Below are 24530 nucleotides of genomic sequence, written 5' to 3'. Positions count from 1 at the left end.
CCACAGGAGATGGTGTGGAGTGTCACTCCTGTGAGCAATCCCATGGCAGTGAACTAAAGGCAGGAGAGGCTGGGTGCTCTGGGTTCTTACCTGGACTTCTGAGCTGGCTTTTCAGCAGTAATTTCAGTGTGATCCTCCAGCTCTCACTGCTGGAGCCCTGTGGGTGCAGCCTGCTGTGGAGCTGAGCTGTTTTCAGAATGAGAAATTCCATCTCAAGCATGACAGGATCCCTGCACAAAGCCCCATCTCCCATCACCTGCTCAATTTAAGTAGCTCTATTGGAAAAGATAAAATCAGATTTAGGAATCAGTACCTTGTTGAGAAGTAAGCCAGCTTCTCATCTTTTTGCTATTGTTTTTGCTCTTTTTATACATTTCTTTTGAAAGGCAGTATTGATTCACTAGCCAAGCAATTTCAAAAAATGGCATAATTTTCATCCTGTAAATGTATATAAACAGTAACTCTAATAACACTCTGGGATTTAAGCCAGTGTAAAGGTACCAGCATGAAGTGAATTTGACCCACTCATTAGCAGCAGCATTATTAATTTCAAAATGCAGCCTAAAAATCAATCCTCTGCATTTCTGCAGAAATTTGGGTGTCATTCCTGTCTCCCATTGATGAGGCAGGTATGCTGAGAACATTTCTGTGAGCAGGAGTTTAGTAGGCGATTTATTTAGGAGCAGATGGTAAAGCAAGAGGAGCAGACTGGCTGCACTAACCAGCACTGACCACCTTTATTGGGCCTGTTTTTTCCTCATTTCAGGGTAAGAAGTTGCCCTGCAGCCTCGGAGCAGATGCTGAGGAAGGAGAAGTTTCAGAAGAGGACAGTGCTGATGAAATTGAGGATGACTGCAAATTAAAGCCCTGCTTTGTAGGTGCACACAGTCACTTCCCAGAGTGTGACAGCTCTGCATTCCTTACATGCACTCCCCATGTCCTACTTACAGTTGTTAGCAGAGCTCTTCATTCCTAAGTTTTTAATTCCTGTGTCAGGTCCATGCTGTTCTATAGGATTCATTTTTATTTTAAGTGCCTTATGTAAGGGACTGGTTTGAGTCTGTATAGTCTGGATGACTGTTAACAGGAATATCTTCATTTTTTAACTGTTTGGAGCAGGAATCTAATGCTTAGGGTGTCTGTAAGTGCATTAGGTGAGAATTCTTGCTCTTCTGAAAGAGAAGGTGAGGCTTGTGACAGCTGTGAGGCAGAGAGAGCCCATGGCCAGGCCCTGGGGGTCTGGGGGGACTGAGCTGAGCTGGGAGGACTGAGGGGACAAGAAGGGAAATTCAGGAAGGGCAGAATGAGGCAGGATTATGCAGGGAGTCTTTTCTTGCAGAGGGAAGGAAATGGGAGTGCTGTGTGACCTCAGAGTGTGATGGAGTGGACATGAGCACCTGCTTAAACTGAGTTTCCTGGTGTCTTCCAGAGCAACGGTGCAACTCAGCACCAGGTGGAATCTTTTATACGAACAAAACTGGAATCTCTGCTAAAAGAATCCCAGATCAGGGACAAAGAGGATCCTGACAGCTTCACTGTGAGAGCCCTGCTGAAGGCAACTCACCAGAGCTTCAATGTGAACCTGAAGCAGGTATGTTTGCTCCCTTCACACCCCTCTGAGGACTGGGCAGTGAAATGTGGTGCAGACAGGGTCAGATGAGAGAGGCAAGAACTGAGGAGCTGGATGCAAACTCCAGGGACATGAAACACAGAGTGAATTTTCTGTGGAGATGTGGCTGTTCTGGAACCAGTGTCACAGGGCTCTTTCCTGGGAGTTACTGTGTGATGGATGGACCAGAAATGGAGCAGTTGGGATATTTTCCTTGTTTTTTTACTGGGCATTTATTTTCCTTCATTACTGATCTGTCTTTGATTTTTCCCAAGTAATTGCTATTAAAAGAAGTAAAAATCTCCTCAAGATTCTTTCTACCTGTTACAGAGACTTCCAGGCTGAGCTCTGAGCAAACCTCTGAACAGAGGTCATTGATTTTGCTGGGCTCCCAGTGCCCTCATCATCATGAAAGCCCAAAGTGACTCCAGCTCAGCACTGAACAGGGAATAGCTGGAGTTCACAGCACTGAAACACTCACCCAGCTGAAATGCTGGGGGAATATTCTTCAGTTTTGTTTTGCTCTTCAGAAGATGAAGGGCTGTGTGTTCCTGACAGAAGAAGGGAGATGCTGCCAGGAGTTATCCAGCTGATGTCTGGGGGCATGGCTGGGAATGTGGAACTCAGCCTGCAGGCTGCCTGTGAAAAGTCCACATTCATCTGCTAGGAGACTCTTTTTCCTCTCCCCTTTCCCTTTGTGGCTGCTTTCAAGAACACTCAGACGTCTTGGTTTGTTGTTTTTTGCCTGGTTTTGCTAGACTGCTTTTTCTGCATGGTTTGTTGTTGTCTTGAGTGCTAATGTCACTATTTTTCTTTACAGTTAGAGGATTCTAAACTATCGATTGCACAAAGAAATTAGCAAACTCCTGCAATGAGATTTTGAATTTCAATTTGTTCACAGTTCAGACTTTAACTCACTTTGTCTCATTTGCAATAATTTTACTTTCCTAATAGTGAACCAGGGTGACATATAAGAACTTGTGTGAGGTTGAAATGCTGCCTTTTGGAGACTGTAGCAGACTCTTTAAAGACATCTCTGAAAGTATTCAGTTACAGTTTTTATTGCACTTTTTCTGCACAGAACCTGGACACAAAAGAAGGTGGAAAAAAGTCTCACGGTCGATCATTAATGGGCAACTTTGGTAAACACAAGGTAAGCGAAATAAATGAGAGCTGAGGGTGCTGTTCTAGGACTGGCAGCATCCCAGAGACCCTGGCAGTGTTTTGCTGCTCCAGACAAGTGTGGTGGGCATGGGAGCAGCAAGGAGGGAGCCTGTGTGATTACACTTGGTGTCTTAATTCTGTGCAGAAGATTTGGAACCTTTAAGACGGACAAAAATGTCTCATGGGGCTAAAGGATCATCTTTACTTATGCTGTGGAATTGCTGATTTTCTGATCACACTTGCAGCAGCAGAAGAGCAGCATAGACAAATGTCTTGGCATATCTTGTTTTCAGAGCTGAGGGTGCCTGGTTCAGTCAGGGCCCAGTTTTGCTGTGCCCCACCCTGGGCAGGGCTGTGCTGGGGCTGTCCCTCCTGCTCCCAGGGGCTGCTGTGTGAGTGCTGCCTCTGGGCTCCTGCTCTGTGCAGATGTCTTCTCCCTGATCTGCTCCTGCTTTTCCTGTCCTGGTTATGTTTGTACAGCTGCAGCCTGCTCTGCTGCTCCTCAGGGGTGTCTGCACTGGCCCAGGCAGGAGCTGAGAGCTCTCATTTCACAGCTGGGCACAGAGCAGCCCCCACAGGGGACAGTGCCCACGTTCCTCCTGTTCCCATATCCTGACAAATGTGCTCCTGTCATCTGCCTCCCCTATTCCCACACTCCCACAGTGCCCTGAGCCTTGGATTTACAGCCTGAACCTGAGCTGCTCCAGCTGCCAGCTTCCTTCCTTCCTGCTGGAGTCAGCAGAGGGTGACTGAACAGAGGGGCAGCTCTGCAGGCCAGTCCCTGTGCCCCCAGCAGCCCCTGTGCCCCAGCCTGCTGTTCCTGCTCTGTGCTATCCCTGCACTGACCTTTGGGACTGAGAATGTGAGCAGTTCTTTATGATTAAGAGACATTTCAGCCACCAGTCCATCTGCCCTGCAGCCATCCAGGAGCCATCAGAAATTCCGTAAGCTGACAGTACCAGGACTCACATTTACACTTCAGCTCCGAGCCTGCATCAGTCAAAAGAGCTCGTGTTCCTTTCAGCACCTTTAGCTCAGGGCACATCACCCTCTCAGGGTGTGTTCCTGTGCTCCCTGAGGGTGGGCACTGCCCTGGCACCCTGTGCTTGCTGCTGGCCACACAAATGCTGCCAGTGAGATGTCACAGGCAAACATCAGCCACTGGAATCTGCTGAGGGCTGGAAGGTCTGTCGATAATTTAATTACTTCAGCTAGTTATCCTAATGGATGGAGCAGGTTGGAAAGCCTGTTCATTTCATCTCTGCTGAAAAAAAATAAGGGTATATATAGATTAAAAAAAAAAATAGTGATAGTATTGTAGACTGAGGCAACAGAGACATCCTGTAACTGCCCCTGATGCCTTTCCAGCTGAGGGGATGCCTGGGAAAACTGGTTACTATTGATGTTTTTGCAGAATTATCCACCCAACAATATTGACACATGGCATTTTCAGCCAGCTCTTGTGCCAAATGAATAAACTCTTTGAAAACTACCAGGGGAGGTACAAAGACACTAAAGCTGGCAATTGCTGAAAGTTAACTGCATGGAACATGCTCAGTGCAGACCTTCAGACTCCAGAGTGAACCATGCAAATGATTTCCAATAGAGTCAACTTCATGTCAGCACCAATACCAGCAAACTAAATTATGTCCAATATGGTGTATGACAAGAGGAAAGAAATCTGTGCTCAGTGAGCCATATGCAAAGGGATAAGGAGCTCTCAGTTATATTAATTACCTCTTGATGAGAAGGGAATTAAATAACTCTCACTTGAAGCTGTGTTTAGCATTAGAAAAGAGGTCATGTTGAAATTGGAAACTGTTAAATCATAGGTGCTTATGAAAAAAAGGGGATTTTGAGGTTTTGATCTTTTTTATCATAGCTATTTTCTTTATAGTGTAATAATTTAGAATCACTTGAATATTTGTATGTGGCTCAAAATGGAGCAGGAAGATGATGTTTGAACATTTTGCCCAGACTCTGTTCACACCTTCACTAATGGATGTTTCATTTTCTAAACTGGGGGGAGGCCCAGGTGGGCAGAACCAGTGCTCTGTACATTTAGAGCCTGCTGTGTGTTGCTGTTGGTTAAATATGCCGCAAAAAAATCCACTGGGATTTCAGCAGGAGCAGTGCCCTGGAGCCAGGGGAGGAGCATTGTTGTCCTCTGGGGTTGGGAGGGAGCAGGGCTGGTGCAGAGCACAGAGTGGCCTGTGCTGGACAGACCCTTGGCAGAAATAACACCCTGAGGGGCTGGCAGGTCACAGAAATAACGCCCTGAGGGCTGGCAGGTCACAGAAATAATGCCCTGAGGGCTGGCTGGGCTGGCAGCACACAGGAATAACGCCCTGAGGGCTGCCCAGCACACAGCTGGGCACAGCTGCAATCCCTGCCCTGGGTGCAGTGTGCTCTGTGCTGCCTTTCCTTCTCCCCAGCAGGGAAACTCTGCTGGCCCAGCCCCAGGAGTCACTTTTGTCCCTGGAGCTGCAGAGCCCAGCTCAGCCTCCTGCCCCACAGCAATGGGGCTGTGTGGAGCCCCCAGTGCCTGACCCTGCTCGGCTCTTTCCCCACAGAGAGCTGCAAAGGCAGCAGCCAGAGCCCACGGGGCCTCGGACGATGAGGACCAGCAGCACCCTCCTGGGAAGGAGCCAGGGCAGCCCCACAGGTGAGCTGGGGACCCTCAGGTGAGCTGGGGACCCCACAAGTGAACTGGGAACCCTTTAGGTGAGCTGGGAACCCCTCAGGTGAGCTGGGAACTGCACAGGTGATCTGGGGACCCTCAAGTGAGCTGGGAACCCCCCAGGTGAGGTGGAAACCTCTCAGCAGCAATTACCCTGAACCTGCAGGGAGGTGTGACAGTGCCACTGCTCGTGGAAGGATCCCAGGCCCTATTTCACCTGCTGCAAACAGTGCTCAGAACAAACTGTGCAGGTTAAAGAAGGTGCATCACAGCCCAGGCAGCTTTATTGCATCTGAGAGCAGAAAGAAAAAGCAATCAAAAAAGTGCCACTGAGAATGTGTCTGCTGTCACTGAAATCCTCCCTGGTTTTTGTCTAGAACAGTCATGCTGCAGCTATTTCACTGTGTTTTAAATGAAAAATTTTGTTTGTGTGGATGGGCTGTGCAGGTAGAGGGGAACAGTCATCCCAGAACCCTCTCCAAGGAGGTTTGCCACACAGGGTTCCCTGCTCACAATTTCCTTGTTGTTGAAAAGAACAGAAAGGGGGATTGAAATACACCTTCAATACTGCAAGTGCCTGTTCTGTTTGCTTTAACCCCTCAGGCTTGCCCGCCGCAGGAAGACAGTGAAGCTGTGCCGGGCCCTGTCTGACCTGGTGGTGTACACCAACTCTGTGGCAGCCCAGGACATCGTGGATGATGGTATGGGGCTGGCACAGGGCTGGCATGTCCCTTGTCACTTGTGAGAGGAGAGGACTGAGTGTTGCTGTTTGTTAGGGTGGCACAGGGCACAGCCAGAGCCCAGCAGGGCACTCCCTCCCTGGCAGGGACTCCTCTCCCCCTGTTGACAGCAGAGGATTTTGCTGTAGGTTCCCCAGAGCTGCCACACCTGGGGGTCTGCAGGAGGAAAGGCCCCAGCAGGAGCTCTGGAGCTTGGGCTCTTTAGCTGGAGCTCTTGCTTGGCTTTCCTTTCAAGTCTGCCCTCTTGAGGGGAGAGCAACAGACCCTCCTGGAATGGGGAGCTGGTGCCCTTCAGTTACCCAGAGTACATGATTTGTGTGGGAGAAGACAGTCCATCCTGTAACACTGGACTAATTAACAGCCAGGCAATGAGGACTGGGCTCGGGCCAGTGCCCTGGGATTGTTTGTCACCTGTCTGTTGGTTGTTCCATGGCACACAGGCTCCACAGGGAACGTGCTGTCCTTCAGTGAGACCAGAGCCCACCAGGCAGTGCAGCAGAAGGCTGAGCAGTTCATGCTTTACAACCAGAGGCAGCTCACCAGGGTCTATCCCTCAGCCTATCGCATCGACTCCAGCAACTTCAACCCTGTTCCCTACTGGAATGTGGGCTGCCAGTTAGGTAGGAGCTGCATGAGAGACTCTCCTTCCCTTCTGTGCCATGTAATATTAGCTTTATTAATGACACCCCACTTCTCTCTTTCAGTGGCACTAAACTACCAGTCCGAGGGACGTGTGATGCAGTTAAATGAAGCAAAATTCAGGGTAAATGGCAACTGTGGTTATGTCCTCAAACCTCAGCAGATGTGCAAAGGTAAGGTTCCAGTGTAGTTATCAGTGGAGCTCTCAGGCCTTGCACAGAGTCCTTCACAGTGAAGGCACAAGAAAGGAAAGTGCAAACAAATACAGAATCTTTCCTATTTCCACACAACCATAGCTCTTAGACTTGTGCCAATGTGCAATCTCTTACTGTGATCATATATATATGAAAATATATATGTATATTTCGAGGTCTTTTTCTTATTAACGTGTGTTTAAAAGAAGAAAAAGGGGTCCTAGGATAACCAGCTGCAGGAAAAAGTAGAACAAGCTCCGCCAGTGGTCCAGGAAACAAATATCCAGGGCTTGGTCCAGCTCTGCCTTGGAATCACATAAACACGGGCTGCTCCACTCAGAAAAGGTTGTAAGAAAGAGGAGGAGAATTTTACAAACTCACAGTTTCTCATTTCTGACCGAATTTGTCTGTCTCTATGTGTCTTGGGGGCTGATATTTATTATGTGTATCTTTTTCCTGACACTCTCATTCTTGCCATCTTTCAGGCACATTCAACCCCTACTCTGCTGATCCACTTCCTGCCAGCCCTAAGAAGCAGCTCATTCTGAAGATCATCAGTGGGCAGCAGCTCCCCAAACCTCCTGACTCCATGCTGGGGGACAGAGGAGAGGTGAGGTGCTCTGCTCCCAGCAGGTGCTTCCAGGACAGCTCCTGCAGTGACTCAGACCTTCTCCTTATCCAAACACACCAGGAAATACTAAATACTACACTAAAGTAGTAGTATTTAGATCACTAAATACTACACTTGCCCCAGCCTCTATTCTACTCATGTTGGAACTGATTTGGCTTGTATTTTAAAGGGTGACTTTTATGAAAATTAGTCACAGCTGTCCATAGCTCTTGATGCAAACCATACATCAACATGGACTTCATGGAACCAATTCCCATGATAGTGCTGCTTGAAAATTCTTGTCAGTCAAAGGGGTTTGAATTCTCATATGCATTTAAATCAACTCTCTATATTATTTTTTTAAAAAAATTCACCTTCATTTGTATGACTGGCTTGCTTTTAAAATACTGTATTTTTGAAAAAACAGATAATAGATCCCTTTGTTGAGGTGGAGATTATTGGGTTACCTGTTGACTGCTGCAAAGATCAGACCAGGGTGGTGGATGACAACGGTAAGATAATCCAAGTGATTTCTTCTTCTTAGAGTAAAATATTAAATAATTATAAATGAATCAGTATCTGTTATTGCTTTCTAAATTGCAAAGCATCTTACCTGGTAAAATTAGATTGTATTTTAAATTATTTCTGCCTCCCAGAATGAATTTCTCGTGTGGAGACAAACAAGTCAGAGGTGAAGGGCACCTCTAACAACAGGAGTTGTTCCCCACATTGTCTCTTAACTGAATTGCTGTTAAATCTCCTTTATGCAGAAGTTCCCAGTCTATCTGTATTTATACCTGCATCTCTCTCAGTGCCTGCCTGGGTGTCCCTGCCAGCTTCAAACAGCCCCACTTTGTTTTTAAAGCAATCCTAGAGGCAGATATATAGAGACAGTCCCATTTAATGACTGCCAGGGTGGAACTGTCATTGCTGCTTGTGTCCTGTGCCTGGACCATGGACTGCTTTCCCAGTGTGTCCTGTCTGTCCTGCAGGGTTCAATCCTGTGTGGGAGGAGACCCTCACCTTCACCATCCACATGCCTGAAATCGCCCTGGTGCGTTTCCTCGTCTGGGACCACGACCCCATCGGGAGGGACTTTGTGGGGCAGAGAACTGTGGCCTTCAGCAGCCTCGTGCCTGGTGAGTCCCCCGCTTCTTTGGGCTCTCCTGGGTGTGGAAATCCACCCTCAAACACAAGGAGGACGTTACCAGCACGAGATGATGGATTTCATAAATGTTCATCTCTGTGACTTCATGTGAAGCTTGGAGAACTCTTCTGTTCTCTCAGAGTCCTTTATGCACCATTCCTCAAAGGAGTTTGGTTGGACAACTCTTCTGTTCTCTCAGAGTCCTTTATGCACCATTCCTCAAAGGAGTTTGGTTGGACAACTCTTCTGTTCTCTCAGAGTGCTTTATGCACCATTCCTCAAAGGAGTTTGGTTGTCTGTGTTCTTGGAAATTGCTGCTGGTGTGTTTTTTATAACTTGGATTCAATTTGTTCTGAATTTGCTCAGAAAACTTGTGAGGACACCAGAGAAGTTTACTAAGGGCACCAGCTGGCTTCCTGTGTATGCATCACTTTTAAAGACAGTCATTGCTAGCTGGGTATAAAATACAAACTGCTGGTTCTTGGTGGTGGTTTGTGTTTGTGTGGAAATATTTCTATTTCTGTTTCCCCAGGCTATCGCCACGTGTATTTAGAAGGACTGACAGAAGCTTCCATATTTGTCCATATAATCATTAATGAGACCTATGGAAAGGTAGGTACAGCTGGAAATTTACATCTTCCTTCTGATAAAAATGGATTTAAATATACCCCAGATCCTCCCAGGATTTGTGCTGGAGTGCCCAGGAGGCTCAGAGTGTGTGAGTTTCCTCAGCAAGGAAACTCCAGCAGCCCGTGACTCCACTCTTGCTGTGCACATACTTGCAGATGTTCTCACTGTTAGCACCTCACAAGTATCTTGTCCAGGTACAGGAGGTGCATTTCTTCAGAGTGCTAAACTGATCTTATTTTGGAAATAGATCTTGAGAACTGTAGCTGCACCATAACATGGTATTTGACACGCTATTTTTAGCAGCTAATTTAAATTAACCTAATTTAATTTTAGGTTTTAGTGTCTAGATTTTGCTTTTCTGCAAGTTTGCTAATTCTAGAATGTTTTAAAAGTGAAAGTGAAAGCACAGTGCTTTTCCTGTGTTTTCAGCCACCTTCCTTAGCTGTTTCCATCTGGAGATAAGCAGCACAAAGAAATTAAGGCCATGTTCAGCAGGATGCTGAAGTAAAAATAGCACCTTTGCAGTGATTTAAGAAATGAAGATAAACACAAAACCCTGATTTTTGTGAGGTTTGAGGTTGCAGAGGACACTCAGCCCTCAGTCTCTGTGCCTTCTGAGAGGATGCAGAGAATGTCATGACAAACATGAACCAAAAGTTGTGCAGCACCCACAGAAAGCTCAGGGGAACAGAGAGAGAACAGCAGAGAGAAAGGCTCTGGGTGAGGTTTGCTCTTGTCCAGATCCTCTCCCAGCTCCACTTCCTTTCTCCTCCCTGATCCCATGGGATTGGTATGTGCACATCTGGGCAGATGTGTGAAATCACATCCCTTGGGGACGGTCTGCAGAGGCCTGTTTGCCTGCTGCCCTTGGAAGAACAGACATGTTCATGTAACTGCAGAGAGGAGGCAAGAGGAGCAGGAGGGGACACCCACTGGGACTGGATCTCTGGGTCTGTTCACCTGATGCTGCTCTGAATGAACGGTGGGCTGAGTTTGCATCCACGAGTGAGGAGATCTGCTCACATCCTGGGAGACACATATTAAACTAATATCAAACTAAAAAATAGTTTTAAATGGTTTGCTCTAGAGTGGTTCTATTTACAGCTGATGTACTGTTACCTTATTTGCTTGTGTGGCAGTCTTGAAAACATTAGCCAAATGGATTTGCATTTCTTTTTGCCTTTCAGTGGAGCCCTTTAATCCTCAATCCCAGTTACACAATAATGCACTTTCTAGGAGCCACAAAGGTAGAGCTCATGAGCATGCACTTTGCATTTGCTGGGCACAGACTTTCCAGTGGTTCCCAACCGCATGATCTGCCACTGCCAAACTGGAACCATTCTCCATGCAGGCTCTGAAACATCTGAATATTGCTTTGATGAAGCCCATGCATAGTAAACTCCACATGACTGTTCAGCCTGTCACTGCTGAGCACTCCTAGAGCCTTGTCAGCTCCCATTAGGAGCCTGAGCACAGCTCTGTGGTAACTGTGGCAGGCTGCCATGCTAACGAGGAGCAAGGCAGGCATGCATGAATCCATGGGGACCCGTGCTGGGAGCTCCTTGCTCAGCGCAGCTGCGAGTGGCTTGGTGTGAATTTTTTGCTTTGCTGCGGTTTGAACTTTGCCATCATCGCTCATGAGCACCGTGAGGGCAGCTCCTCACCCTGTGAATGAACGAGCTGAGGGCAGGCTGTGTGTTGGTGTCCCTGCAGGGCAGGCAGCTGATGGGGCTCCGAGGGCTGTTCTCCAAGGCACCGCGGGCGGGCACGGCCGAGCCCGGCGCGCCCCACGTGCGCAAACGCTCCATCGGCGAGCGCATCCTGCGCCGCACGGCCAGCGCCCCGGCCAAGGGCAGGAAGAAGAGCAAGATGGGCCTGCTGGAGGCTGCTGAGATGAAGGACAGCGCCTCTGAGCCAGCAGAGCTGAAGGACAAGGACGGTGTGGTGCGGAGGCCCAAGCGCAGCTCGCAGGCGCGTCCCGCCTCCATGCCCGTGGACAGGTTCCTCATGGTGGAGCTGCCCTGCCCAGCAGAGGACACTGCCCAGGAGGCCAAGGGAGAGGAGCACACCTCTGGTAAGATGCTTCTAAAATTGCTTTTGGTCAACGGTCAGGGCTGCCCTCGCTTCTTCCACAAGAGTACCTGATTTCTAGCAAGCGTTAAAAACAGTATCTGTTATGCCAAGTTTACTTCTGTAGTCCCTGCTTCATTAATTCTCCAAAGGAGTGAGTCACAGAGCTCAGATCTGGCATAGAAAGACAAGAGGATTTGGTGGAGAAAACATCCAATATGTGTTTTTTGAGGAATTCAAACCCTTGCCCTTGAGAATGCTGCTTGCTGATAGAAGATCCAAGTGAAATCCTTGTACTGTAACACTTTGCAGTAACCACTTGTTATAAACCAGTCTGGAGTCCATCTACTCGATGCTTTTGACTCTGCTTGAAGCATGCATCTTGTTTTCTAGTGTTGTGTGTTTTAACAGAGCTGTTTTGTTCTGTCTTTATTGCCACGCTTCTTTATAGTACAAATGTGACTAGGAACACACAGCTGAAGGTAATGCCACGTGCAAGCTATGATGTGGTACCTCATTAACATTACTTACAACAAATATTACATCATCTCCTTGATGTAATAGACATCCCAAGGAAATTCCAATGAAGTGCCTGCAGTTGTATTTTTCCATTTATTCATGTCACTCAGATAATTTGTACTAAACCTGCACAACCCCATGATTAAGTTCTGTCACAACTGTGCCTGGTTTTGCGTTCTCCATGTGTCTGTCTAAGGACAAAATAGCTGTTGACAGACAGAGCAGAGTCTTGAATGCCACTAATATGTTTCTCATTTAATTTAGCCAACAGTGATGACCATACAAATGAGAAGGAAACAAGCTTGAAAGAATTGGTTTTTCCACGTTTGGAGCAAAGGGCAAATGCTTCACATTTAGCATCTCACTTCAAGAAAGAGAATGACCAGAGGGATTCTACAGCTGACTCTTTAGTACCACCTCCACAGGAGCAACATAAACATTTGGTTTTTGCAAATGGTGTAGCTCAAGCAAATCACCTCGTGGACTACCAGGAGAATAATCTTTCTGATGGAACTGTCCCCCTAATGCAAGAGTCTGACTCTGAACTTCCCACAGAAAAATCACACCACAGAAACTGTGCAGACAGTAAAAAGGAAGATGACACAAAAGGATGCAAGGAAGGGAAAATCAGTCTCATGGGGACTTCTCTTTCTCAGAAAGCAGATGTGGAGAATCACAAATATGACACAAAGAAAAGCACTGCAGCACCTCTTTCCCCTTCCTCTGCCGTGTGCTCTGAGGGCCCTGACTGTGACTCCACGGTGGCCCTGCAGCACAGTGACATTTCTCACCTCATTGATGAAGTCTCTCTCTCCACTGAGGGCGAGCAGGACAGCACCATGTCTGCTCTCATTGCTCAGCTCGATGGCACAGGTGACCAAACCCCCCTTGCCCCCATGTCCAGCCCCCAGGGCAGCAGCAGCCAGAGCCCCAGGGCAGGGCCTGCCCTCCCACAGGTGTTTGCTGCAGAGCTGAGCAGCCCCTGCAGGCACAACTTGGCTCCCACAAAACCCAACAAACCCCCTTTATTCTCCACTCCGGACACAGCCGTGTTCCCCAGCCTGGAGGATGCAGATAATTCCACATACACAATTATCCACGAGGCATCTCCAGCTTCTGAATGTAACAGCCACGGGCCATCAGCTTGCAAGAAAAGATTGAATGGTCTAGAAAGTAACTTGCCTGGCTCTTCTTGTTCTTCATCCCTCTCTTTGCTAAATGCAAATCCCCAAAGGAATTGTGCTACAAAACCTGGACTGAGCTGGGAAGCCCCAGACCCTGCCAGTTCTTTTGGTTCCAACAGCCTCATCTTTGAGGAGGGACTGGGGCCGCCTGTCCCCGGGGAGCCCTGGGACAGCAGCAGCCTGCAGGAGGTGGATGGGGACAGCCAGGAGCTGCTGGTGACAGCCTGTGAGTACAGCCGGGAGGAGATGAGCCAGCGGGACCCCGGGCATGGTACCGACAGCACCTCTGGGAGCAGCTCCACCGCCCTTCCCTGCACTGCTGCTGCTGCTGCTGCTGCCCGGGGCTGCTCCGGGCCCGCCGGGGCTGCGGGGAGGCGGCTCCCTTTGCCCCCGTGTGAGGACACAAGTGTTTTGTGGCAGCAGCGCCCGGAGCAGCACAGGGCTGGGCTCTGTGTCCCCCCGCTCCCCGCCATCCAGCACGGCAGCCCCTGCAAGTCCAAGAGCCTGGGAGACCTGACCTCGGAGGACATCTCCTGCAATTTCGAGAGCAAATACCAGTACATCAGCAGGAGCTTCGTGTCCTCGGGGCTGCGGGAGCGGCGGGCGCAGGGCGCGCACCCCGCGGACGCGCTGACCGAGCGGCTGCGGCGGCTGCTGGCCCCGGAGCTGGAGCCGGAGCCGGAGCGGGGGGACGAGGACTGTCCCCGCGCCCTGGTCAGGAAACTGTCGTCCCGCAGCCAGAGCCGCGTGCGGAACATCGCCAGCCGCGCCCGGGAGCGGCAGGAGGCGGCGGGCAGGCCCCGGCCGTGCCCGGCCGTGCCCGGGGTGATGCTGCGGAGCAAGGCCGGGGGGCCGCCCGCCGCCAACAGACACTCCACCGGCTCCTACATCGCCCGGTACCTGCACGGCTGCCCCGCCGAGCGCCGCGGCGTGCCCGAGGGGGCCTGTGCCGCCCTAGTGCAGCAGCACGGCTGCGGGGAGCTGCCGCTGCCGCCCGGGCAGCACGACCAGCCCGAGATATACTTCCTGCTCAGGCTGTGAGTGAGGGGTGCGGAGTGCGGCTGGACACGGCACTGCACGGCTCGTACAGGGCACGGCTCACACACTGCACTGCACGTATCACACAGGGCACAGCACACACAGTGCACTGTGCACTGCACAGCTCACACACTGCACAGCTCACACACTGCACTGCACGGGTCACAGCTCACACACTGCTGCATTGCACAGCTCACAGCTCACACACTGCACAGCTCACACACTGCACAGCTCACACACTGCACTGCACGGGTCACAGCTCACACACTGCTGCATTGCACAGCTCACAGCTCACACATTGCACAGCTCACACACTGCTGCATTGCACAGCTCACAGCTCACACACTACACAGCTCACACATTGCACAGCTCACACACTGCTGCATTGCACTGCACAGGTCACACAGTGCACAGCTCACAGCTCACACACTGCACAACTCACACACTGCTGCATTGCACAGCTCACAGCTCACACACTACACAGCTCACACACTGCACAGCTCACACACTGCACAGCTCACCCACTGCACAGCTCACCCACTGCTATATTGCACAGCTCACAGCTCACACACTGCTGTATTGCACTGCACAGGTCACACACTGCACAGCTCACACAGTGCTACATGGCACTACACAGCTCACAGCTCACAAACTACACAGCTCACACGCTGCACAGCCCACACACTGCTGCACTGTACAGCTCTCACACTGCACAGCTCACACTCTGCACAGCTCACACACTGCTGCATTACATTGCACAGCTCTCACGCTGCACAGCTCACACACTGCTGCAATGCACAGCTCTCACATTGTGCAGCTCACACACTGGACAGCTCTCACACTGCAGCATTATACTCCACAGCTCACAGCTCACACACTGCACAGCTCACACTGCTGGATTGTACAGCTCATACATTGCACAACTCACACACTGCTGCACTGCAGGGAGGGTGTTAGCCAGCAGCTGCTTGCAGCATTTCAATTATTTCAAACACAGTTTAATGGCAGTGAGTAAGTGGTGGTTAAACGTGCCCCTTGCTGGCAGAGCTGAGGGCAGTGGGAGCCCCTCCGTGCTTAGGGCTGTGTCAGTGAGGCTGGAGCTGCCAGGGCTGTGTGTGCATTTGTAGCATCCTGTGTCTAATGCTGTGCTCCAAAGCCTGACCTTGCACTGAAGGCAATACTGGTTTCCTCGTGTCTTGTCCTCCTGCTTGGAAAAAAACCCACTTCTGGTGATCACTTTTGGCCTTTTGTGAGGATTCTCCAAAGCACTGTGTTGTCTGGAAATGCTGGACTGGGGCTTGTTCTGCCCAACAGGCAGTGACCCTCTATTAGCATCACTTGTCCTGAATTGTTGTTGTAAATTTTATATGTCCTCATGTATGAACTGTGATTCTACAGCAAATGGTTTGTAGAATTAGGCTTAGTCCAGATTTGTGAGTCCTGTGTAGATTTGTGTTCTGCCCTCTCTACGAAGTATGACAACAGTTGTCTTCCTTTTTGGTGACTGTGTTGATTTGGGACAGAGTGGAATGTGAGAGTAATTCTGCTTTTATGAATGAAAACACTTAATTTCTGCTTATTTTGTTATGTATTTTTGCTGTTGGTTGTGTGAGTAGCTTCGGTACGGCAGATCCATTTTCTGTATATTTGTAATTTTATTGCTGAATTGTCGACAGTCAGTGGAATATTTAAACTGACATGGTAGAGTGACTATTTTGACTGTTCACCTTTTTCTATGAAGGCTGAAAATGAATTGGGTGAAGGAATCTCAGACACTTAAAGCTTCCCTGTAGGGAACAACATAGCTTTATTTTGGTTGGAAGATACTCTTTGCCTTTGCTGTAAGATTTTCTGATATGTCAAAGACGTACCTTTTACCTCTTTCTTTTGTAATGCAGAGTATTATTATTCTTGAAAACGTCATTAAAATAGATTTTTAAGCACTTGGTTACATATTTTCTGATGAAAAAAATCTAAATAGATTGTTGTTGAATCCAGCAGCAGTTAGTGACTGCATACATTTGACTGTGACTGCAAATGAGAAAATCTCCATTGTGGGAGGTTGGAAAACTTGCTTTAGTTGGAATTAATTTAGAAAAATTGTATGGTGCTTGCAGGAGGTCAGGATAGGTTATTGCAGCAGTGTTTTATCTCATAATATCTTGTACTTTTCTCTTAATTTTAGAATTTAATTCAGATGGGGACAGTTCTTTGTGTGACAGTGACATTTGGCTAATGGAGCAGGACAAGTTTTCTAGTGCAGCTGAAGCCAGATATACATCAGCCTTTTTATATACAAATATATATATGTATATATATAACATTTCTTCAGTTTTTAGTTTAAATGAACAAGCTCAATTTCCTTTCATGGAGTGGAAGCCATACAAATGTCCTGCTGCCAATCCAGCTGCTCCCATGGGGATGTTCCTGCTGTGAAGTGTCCTGGGACCTCTGACCCAGTGCTGATCCTGCTGTGCCCAGCTGGTGTGTTACTGGTGAGTACTGGTGTGTTACTGGTGAGTACTGGTGGTGCCAGCCCCGAGCTGCTGGGGGACACTCTGGGTCACAGATGTTTGTGTCACTGGGAATTGGTGCTGCTGCAGCCTTTTGGGGTCCCAGAAAATCCAGCCTGGGGGGGACTGCTCTGTGCAGCAACTCCAAAACTCCATGGGAATGGGACACACTGGGAAAACTGCAGATGCCTCCTGCTCCAGCTTTGTGCTCTGGATCATGGACTGGAGGGATGCTGAGTTCAGAAATCCAGCACTTCCAGGGCTCAGGGGATTCTGAGAACATCTGTTGTGTGGGTCCCAAGCAGCATTGGACAGAGCCAGGGGTTTTAGACATATGGGTGGGACACACCAGCAATCTGCACTTCAGACATCTAGAAGGCCATTCAATTTTAGTCCTGTCTCAAAATTAATTAAACTGCCTGAGCAATGCTGCAGCTTGTTGAAAATCCATCTAGTGAAGACTTTTTCGGTGCAGATTCTCCACAGAATAAATGATCACTTTAGCCTAGTAAAGACTAGTGGCTCACATCCTGGGTTAGCAGGCTTGAATTGCTTTGCTAATTCATGAAGGAAGGCATAAATTAAGCTGTTCAAGAATCTGCAGAGAGCAGATGGGTTTGGAATATTACTTTTGAGAAGTGATATATTTTCTAATTCAAAGCCAGAAAGAGTCTCCAGTTACATTTCTGTAATTGTTTACTGGAGTATCAACTGTCCCTGCTTTAAGCAGTTGTGCAGAATGTTCCAGGTGTTAGGGAGCCATTCCACATCCCTCACTCCTGGCACAGGAGCTCCCGTTCCAATGCTTTGGTAGGAGGGCTTCCATCCTGAGTGTTCCATTTGCATCTTAAGTAAGTTTAAGGTGTGTAAGAATAAAAGATTTTGTGAAAGAACAGCCAGTTTTTCACCCAGGAGCATGTTGGGTCAATTTTGTTCTTGGGCTGATGCTCATTTGGATTTGTTTTGATCAGATTTTAATGCTATTCCTTTTCACAACAGAGAAAATGATGTGCAGTACCCTCAGCACACACGAGACAGGGGCACAGTGATTACACTGATTACAGATCTGCTTAGACATGCAGGAGGAGTAAGAAATTGAATTTCTACCAGAGATTATCTTTTAAAGTCCTGTGTTGGTTGAGACAGAAAGAAATTAAAACGAACAGTGCCTGGCTGGCCTAGTTGAGATGGATTTTTGTTTGTGTAGAAAGCCATGGAAGTGGAGATATCTTCTTTTACCTTTGACTTTAGTCTAACTAAGGACCAAGACAGAGTTTGCAGTCTGAGTTACCTGGCCTGGCCTTGTCCTGCCCCCAGTGCTGGCCTGGCAGATGGACAGGGCTGTGTTTGTGTGGGAGGGGAGGGATGGAGCAGAGCAGCTGTAGCTGTGCAGTGCCTTGTTAGTCCTTGCTTTAGGAAGGGGTTTGTAACATGAAAAGCCTCTGCAGCAGAGCCTTGGCCTTGCCCTGTCACTGCTGCAGTCCCAGCAGTGTTTGGAGGCTCCAGCCTCTCTGCAGGTGGAGCCAGGGGGATCTGCTGCTCTGGTTGTGTGTGTGTGTGCAGGGAAAACACAGGAAAGGGATGCTGGAAAGGGAGTTGGAGGTTCTGGACAGCCTGAATTTCACTGGCTGCTTGGGTGAGCACTTGGAAATAAAGATAAATCCCATTCCTTGTGGTGGGTGCATTTAAAAGAGATGTGAACTTCCGTGTCAGACTTCATGATGACACAGAAGTAATTCCTTTATATTCCATCCAGTGAGGTCTTTTCCAAAGGCCACAGTTCTCTGATCTAATCCCAGCACACAGGGACTGCAGCCTGTACACAGTGACCCTGGGGCTGGGAACTCTGGTGTCTGCCAGCCCAAAACTTGGGGTGTGGGCCAGCCCTGGAGCTGTCAGGGGGGCTGTGCCCTTCCTTGGGGAGCCACTGGCTGTGCCCACTGCTCTGTGAGGAGGAGCAGCAGATTCCTGCACAAACTGGGATAAACCATTGCTGCAGCCCCTGTGTGGGATTTGAGAGTCCCCTTAGGGGCAGCTCTGGGCTCTGAGCTCTCACTGGGTGTGCCAGGGGTTCCCCTGGAGCTCTGCTGCTCCTCTCCAGCCCCTGCTCCAAGGCACTGCTTGGATGGGTAATTAAAGTGCAATTCACCAGTGCAGTCAGACAGTCTTTATGTGATCCCATTTCAAGGAGTAATAGACTTAAGGAAGCACATTCTTAAGGCAAACAGATGTCTGGAAGCAGATGATTAATTTGTGCTGAGTTTTCAAGCACTCATTTAACGTCCAAGCTCTTTAAAGTGGATTCTTTAATTTAGTGTGTCGTGTCTTAAACATTTATAGTCAAAATCTTATTTCAGTTAAAGATGTGTTTGTCTGAAGTGATACTTTTAAATTCAGTGGAGTTCTGCAAATGAACACTGCTCAGAGACCAGAATATGCAAAGTTGCAGAGTGCTGCAAGTAATGTTAATTTGGTTTTCTTATTTCCAGGGCTGGTAACATTTTTTCAGTAACGTGAAAATTCAGCTGCATCCAAGAGGATCCTCTTGCAGTGCAGAGTTCAGGAGGATGAGGGAACACAACTGGGTGCTAAATTTGGGTGAGGGAGGAGGGCTGATGGCACATGTCCAGGAATTGTCCCTTTGATTTCTTTGCAGAAAAGCCCTTGTTTGGACTCAGAGATGTTTCTCTAGCCTGTAACTCAGGCTCATCCATCAGCAGGCCCTGCTCTGCTGCAGGTCTGTGCTGGGAATTCAGAGGGATTCAGTGCAGAGCCAGAGGAAATGGTTCCCCTCTCTGGGATGGTTTTGGCAGCAGTCCACAGGCTGCAGTTGCTGGATGTATTTCTGTTCATTTTTTATTGAAATGGTTTCAGTTAGGCAAACCATGATTGATTGATTGGTGAGAACTGGAATATGATATCCAGTTTGGATTTCCCAGATCCTTTTCCTGAGGCATCTCCTGTTTTTGCTGAGGAAATCATTCCACCAGTGTTCTCCTGCTCAGCAACTTTCCTTCAACCTCTTAGATGGAACAGGATAAACAATAATGGAATGTTGTTAGGGATAGATATTTGTCCCTTGAAGTTTCTCTAGCATTTGTTAGTTTTTCCATTCCTTTTCCACTTCTTCCAAGGAAGTTATTCCAACTACACTAGCAGTAATTTTTGTGACCAGTGATCAGGTTAATTTGTTGATTTTTTTAAAAAAAAATGTTTAAATTGATGCCTTCTTAGAGGCTTTCCTTCCATGGCTTTTCCCAGCCATGCTCTTGTGCCTCCTGTCCATATCACTTTGTGGTGATCCAAGCTGTGGGTAACATTTGATCTGTGCAACAAATCCTGTTTGTGTGGGGCCACAGAGACAGAATTTTCACAGCCCCCCCACCCCAGAACAAACCCTGGCTGCTCTCAGACAGTCAATTATCTTAATTGAGCTCTCACTATTTATTAACAGATCTTTAATTCATCTTTCACTCTTACCTTCAGGTTTGTCCCTATGTGTGAGACGAGGTGATTTCTATGCAGGGGCTGTGCACTGCACAGATGGATCTGACAGCAATGCCATATTCCCCCACCAAAACTAACAGGATAATAAGTGGAGATCTTGTTAAACTTGGCTGTGTTGCCATCAGTACTTGTTTGCTAATATTTCACAGCATGGCAGACTGGCTGACAGGGCTTTGCTCAATGCATTGGCAGCAGCCTTTTCTTAGGCTTAAAGAAGGGAAAAGGAACAGAGATTGCTGGAGATCTTGCCAAGACAAGTCCAGAATATGATGGGGAGGCTGAGGGAGCCCAGGGCTGCCCATCTGCCATGGATCTGACCCTCCTGCCAAAGGCTTTTACATCCAGGCAGCTCCCGAGCTGCCCAGAATTACACACAAAGCTGTGTGTGGCAAAAGCTGAGAATCTCTCCAGATCATGTATCAGCAACTGCAGCCTCTGCTGAATTCTGGGCACTCCTGGGCACACCTGGAGGACTCAGAGGCAGCAGGAATGGACCAGGGTGGCAGCAGCAGCAGGGAAGGATTTGGCAGAATCCCCTTGGGTTTAACTTGTTCCCCTGAGACACAAAAACACCTGCGTGGAGCTGGGCACAAGAGCTGCCAGACAGACACTCATTAAAGTTTAATTAATCACTCAGACACCGAGGGTGGATCCAGCTCTGGGACTTGCACACTCAGTTCTGTCCCTGTCCTGTCTGTGCTGCCAGTTCTGGCAGGGACCTGAGTGTGTGAGAACAGATTTGTCACAGCTGTGGTGTCACCCTGCTGCCTTGTGCTCTGTGTGTGCTTGCCTGGCAGTGTGTGGGTAACACACAGCTCCTCCAGGCTGAGATGGATCCTTTGGGTTTATTAAACCTCAGTGCATTTAATAAACCTCTTTGGAGATACTTAGGGGTGTCAGGTTTGTAAGACTTAATGAAGTCATGTATTCTCTGGGGTCAGAATTGGTCTGGAATTTTTCTCCTCTTTTTTTTTTTTTTTTTTTTTTTTTTTTTTTTTTTTTTTTTTTTTAATTTTTTTTGCTATTTCATGCTATAGACAAAAATGGTTTTGGTTTTTTCTGTCACTGGGCTGCCCTCAGGGCCTCTCCATGTGGCAGCCCAGGCATATGTCACTTCTCACTGGTGAATGTCACTTCTCACTGGTGGATTTATTATGTTGTCAAGACTCACTGCACCTGTTGATCAGCAGGGATAGTAGGAAAGCAAAAATCATCTCCTCAAGCAGTCAGCATCTTTAGGAGGCAGAGATGAGCTCACTCTCCTTGGTGGCACACGTGAAGTCAGTGCCCCTCCACCCTGGGGACACTCACACCTTGCTCACCCTCACACCAGGTGTGGGCAGCAGGGGCCAGAGAGGGGCTGAACATTGGCAGTAGAGATGAGCTTTGATCAAACCAGGTGTGCAGGGTCAGTCCTTGCCTCCCTTCCCTCCCTTCCCTGGCTCCATCACAGCTCCCACTGCTCCAGGACAGCCAGGACAGTGTCCAGCAGGAACAGAGGAGTGTCCAGCAGCCCCTCCTGCCCAGGCTGGAGCAGCCCCAGGGCCAGGGTGTGCAGGATGTGCAGGGTGTGGGGTCAGGCTCACTGGGCTGCCAGCCTGGAGCATCCTGAGTAGGGTTATATTTTCATTCTGTGTGGGAGCATTTAAGGTAACATTTGATCATTATTTTTCAAACTCCTGTGTAACCATGGAGACCAGGAGCTTCCTAAAGCAAAGCAGGAGCTCTCGAGGTGCAGCTGGAACTCACGCAGACATTTCTGCCTCTCTTGGCCCCTTGTCAAATCCTTTTGTTTTCAGGAAACTGGAACAAAGAATCAGAGTGGCATATGCAGAATATTACAAATTAAAGTTCAGTGGGGTGAATGTGAATGGATCTGCATTTGAGAACAAAGGGTAACTCAAAAACTCCCCCCTGAACATGGAGGGTGTATGCCAAGACAATGAGCAGGTACAGGAGATCTCTTCTCTCTATAAAACAAAATCAAGAGGATCTGTACCTGGAAATGACAGAAACTGAGGAGGTGGAAAAAATATGATGGAAAATATCACATTAGTCATGTATCTGTGAATCTGTAAACTTGGATAGGGATAGAAAAGTCTCTATCATTGACTTCCCTTGATGAATTGTTCCCAGTGTGACAGGATTGCAGTGTGCCAGGTCCAGCTTGAAGGCAGGAGCTCTGATGGATCAGCGTGGTGAAGCCTGACTTTGTTCTGCATTCCTGCACCTTGAGCTGATTATTTTGCTAAATGTACACATGGTCCTGCCTTAGTTTTGTTAGATGATCAACAGCTTTGTTGTCATCCTTAGTTCCTTACACTCGTGTTCAGAGAGCAGACTTTATTTCCTTTATTGAATTGCAGTGTGTTTAATCTTAGGATATGGCAGCAGGGAGAAATGTTTGGGGTTTTATTTCTGTAGTTCATGGTAGGAGCAGAGTTTCACTGCTGTCTGTGGCTGATGAGTCCCCTCAGGAGCTGGGATGTGTGGTCAGTGATTTCAGTGTCCAGAGCACATCCCTGGGGGAGCTGAGCTGCCCTGGCCCAGCTCCCAGCAGGAGTTCACACCTCCAGCAGCCCTGGCTTCCCTCCATGGAGGGGATAAACTGCAGAGGGAATATTTCCTGGATGTGGAGCAAATAGTTCTGTGAAACAGCAATAAAGCCATCCCTTGGAGAGCCCATGGATTCCTGCTCCTCATCCTGGTCCAGCAACTGCCCCACTCCTCACACTGGGAATACCCAGCACCTTTCCCTGGGCCAGCAGGAAATGGGGGATTCTGCAGCAAAGTGTGATTTAGTGGCTCACAAAAGGCCAGGGATGTGCAGGTGTGGCTGGATTGTCCAGGACTGTCCACAGCTCCCCGTGGGTGGCAGAAATCCCTGCCCAGGGAGGGAGGAGGGAATCCAGCCCTGCAAAGACGTGCTGGGGAAATGCATTTGTGGCAATGGAAATTCATTGATTTGTGGTGCAATGAGTTGTCACACGTCAGGAGACGCAAGTAATGGATATGGATGAATTTTAATAGGATTTTTAAAGTTATCTGGAAACGATCCTGAGTCCCACTGCAGTTCTGGGAGATTTCAGCCCACACAATCATCATCTTGTTCAGAGAATTGTTACACATAAAGTTTGAGTAGCTATGGGGGAATTGTTTTCTTTGTATTATACAGAAGACTGAATTTAATGACAGGAGAGGAAATGTCAGAACTAAATAAATGACTAATTTCTTGCAGCAGTAGAGCTGGTGCCATAAAACATAAGTTAATAAATGACAACTGTTCAGACAGGCTTGAGCCACCCTTGCTCTTCCCAGCATTTCAGTGGCAGAGGGGGGCTGTGAGTGCTTTTCTCTGAAGCCAAGGAGCAGTGGCAGAACCTGGAATTACCTTGAGATGCTGGGTGGGCAGCCTCAGGGGTGGGTTGTGCAGCCACACAGACAGAGGTGCTGCCACCTTCCTCTTCTCCCTGGGGAGCTCTGCCTCACTTCAGGCTAAAAAATACCTCCCTTGCCCTAAAAAGCAGCAGTGAGAGGTGGGTGCAGCTGCTCCGTGTCCCTGCCTCTGTCCCCTCCCAGCCCTGTGTCCCCACCCTGGGCTGCCTGTTCTGCCTGAGCCAGGACTGGCAGCATTCCAGGGTTTATGTGCTTTCATTCATCTTTAAGATTAAATTATCATCTTTGCAATGTATTGAGGAAAAAGAAAAAAAAGTCCTGTTTTTCTCCTTAAAAAATCGATGTGCAGGTGTGGCAGGGGAGCAGTCTGAGGCTCAGGATGTATCAATATCAGAATCTGCAGAGGGATCATTCAGCAACAGGCTCTTTAAAAATCCAGAAGGCAAGTTGAGAAGGAGATTTAATAAGGAAGGAAATGATCTGTGTTTTGTTTTCCTGGGGCAGCTGCTGTTGGTGGAATTGAGGCACACAGTGTGACAGCACAGAGGTAAAAGGGTGGATTAGCAGAGCTCAGAGGCAGTAGGAGCTTACATTGGGACATGCTAATATTGGGATGCCATGCTTGGTGGAAGACAGTCCCATAATTAAAGATCTGTAATTAGTTCAAGATCTATATTGTTACAAAGATATTTTTCCCCAAAGAGCCAATATGCAACTTAATTTCAGGACTACCATGACTTATTAGAGACTCCTTAATATTTGTTAAAATTGGCAGTGCAGAGTCAAAGAGGCTCTTTGTAGTTCTGGTGTCTCCTTCAATGAACTTGGAATCATCTGTTAGCAGCAAATTAATGAACAGTTGTAATTATGCTAAAAATATAATGTTGAGA

At 48.2% G+C, this 24530-nt stretch overlaps 1 protein-coding gene across 1 annotated transcript in view; it reads left to right on the top strand.

Moving 5' to 3' along the window:
• PLCH1 (phospholipase C eta 1) overlaps positions 1–14227 on the top strand; it is a gene marked incomplete at both ends in the record, with an annotated part of 28759 nt that extends 14532 nt beyond the window's left edge. The window contains 14 exons of the mRNA XM_083868273.1: positions 767–874; positions 1430–1591; positions 2691–2762; positions 5347–5438; positions 6057–6154; positions 6634–6813; positions 6898–7005; positions 7512–7636; positions 8064–8148; positions 8629–8775; positions 9316–9395; positions 10601–10660; positions 11127–11487; positions 12267–14227. Coding sequence (XP_083724399.1) covers positions 767–874; positions 1430–1591; positions 2691–2762; positions 5347–5438; positions 6057–6154; positions 6634–6813; positions 6898–7005; positions 7512–7636; positions 8064–8148; positions 8629–8775; positions 9316–9395; positions 10601–10660; positions 11127–11487; positions 12267–14227 — 3639 coding nt within the window. The remainder of the gene's footprint in view (positions 1–766; positions 875–1429; positions 1592–2690; positions 2763–5346; positions 5439–6056; positions 6155–6633; positions 6814–6897; positions 7006–7511; positions 7637–8063; positions 8149–8628; positions 8776–9315; positions 9396–10600; positions 10661–11126; positions 11488–12266) is intronic.
• Between the last annotated feature and the right edge of the window lie 10303 nt (positions 14228–24530).

The sequence above is a fragment of the Zosterops lateralis genome, assembly GCF_965231275.1.
Source record: "Zosterops lateralis genome assembly, chromosome: 10".
NCBI lineage: Eukaryota > Metazoa > Chordata > Aves > Passeriformes > Zosteropidae > Zosterops > Zosterops lateralis.
This window is presented reverse-complemented; position numbering and strand designations above follow the sequence as displayed.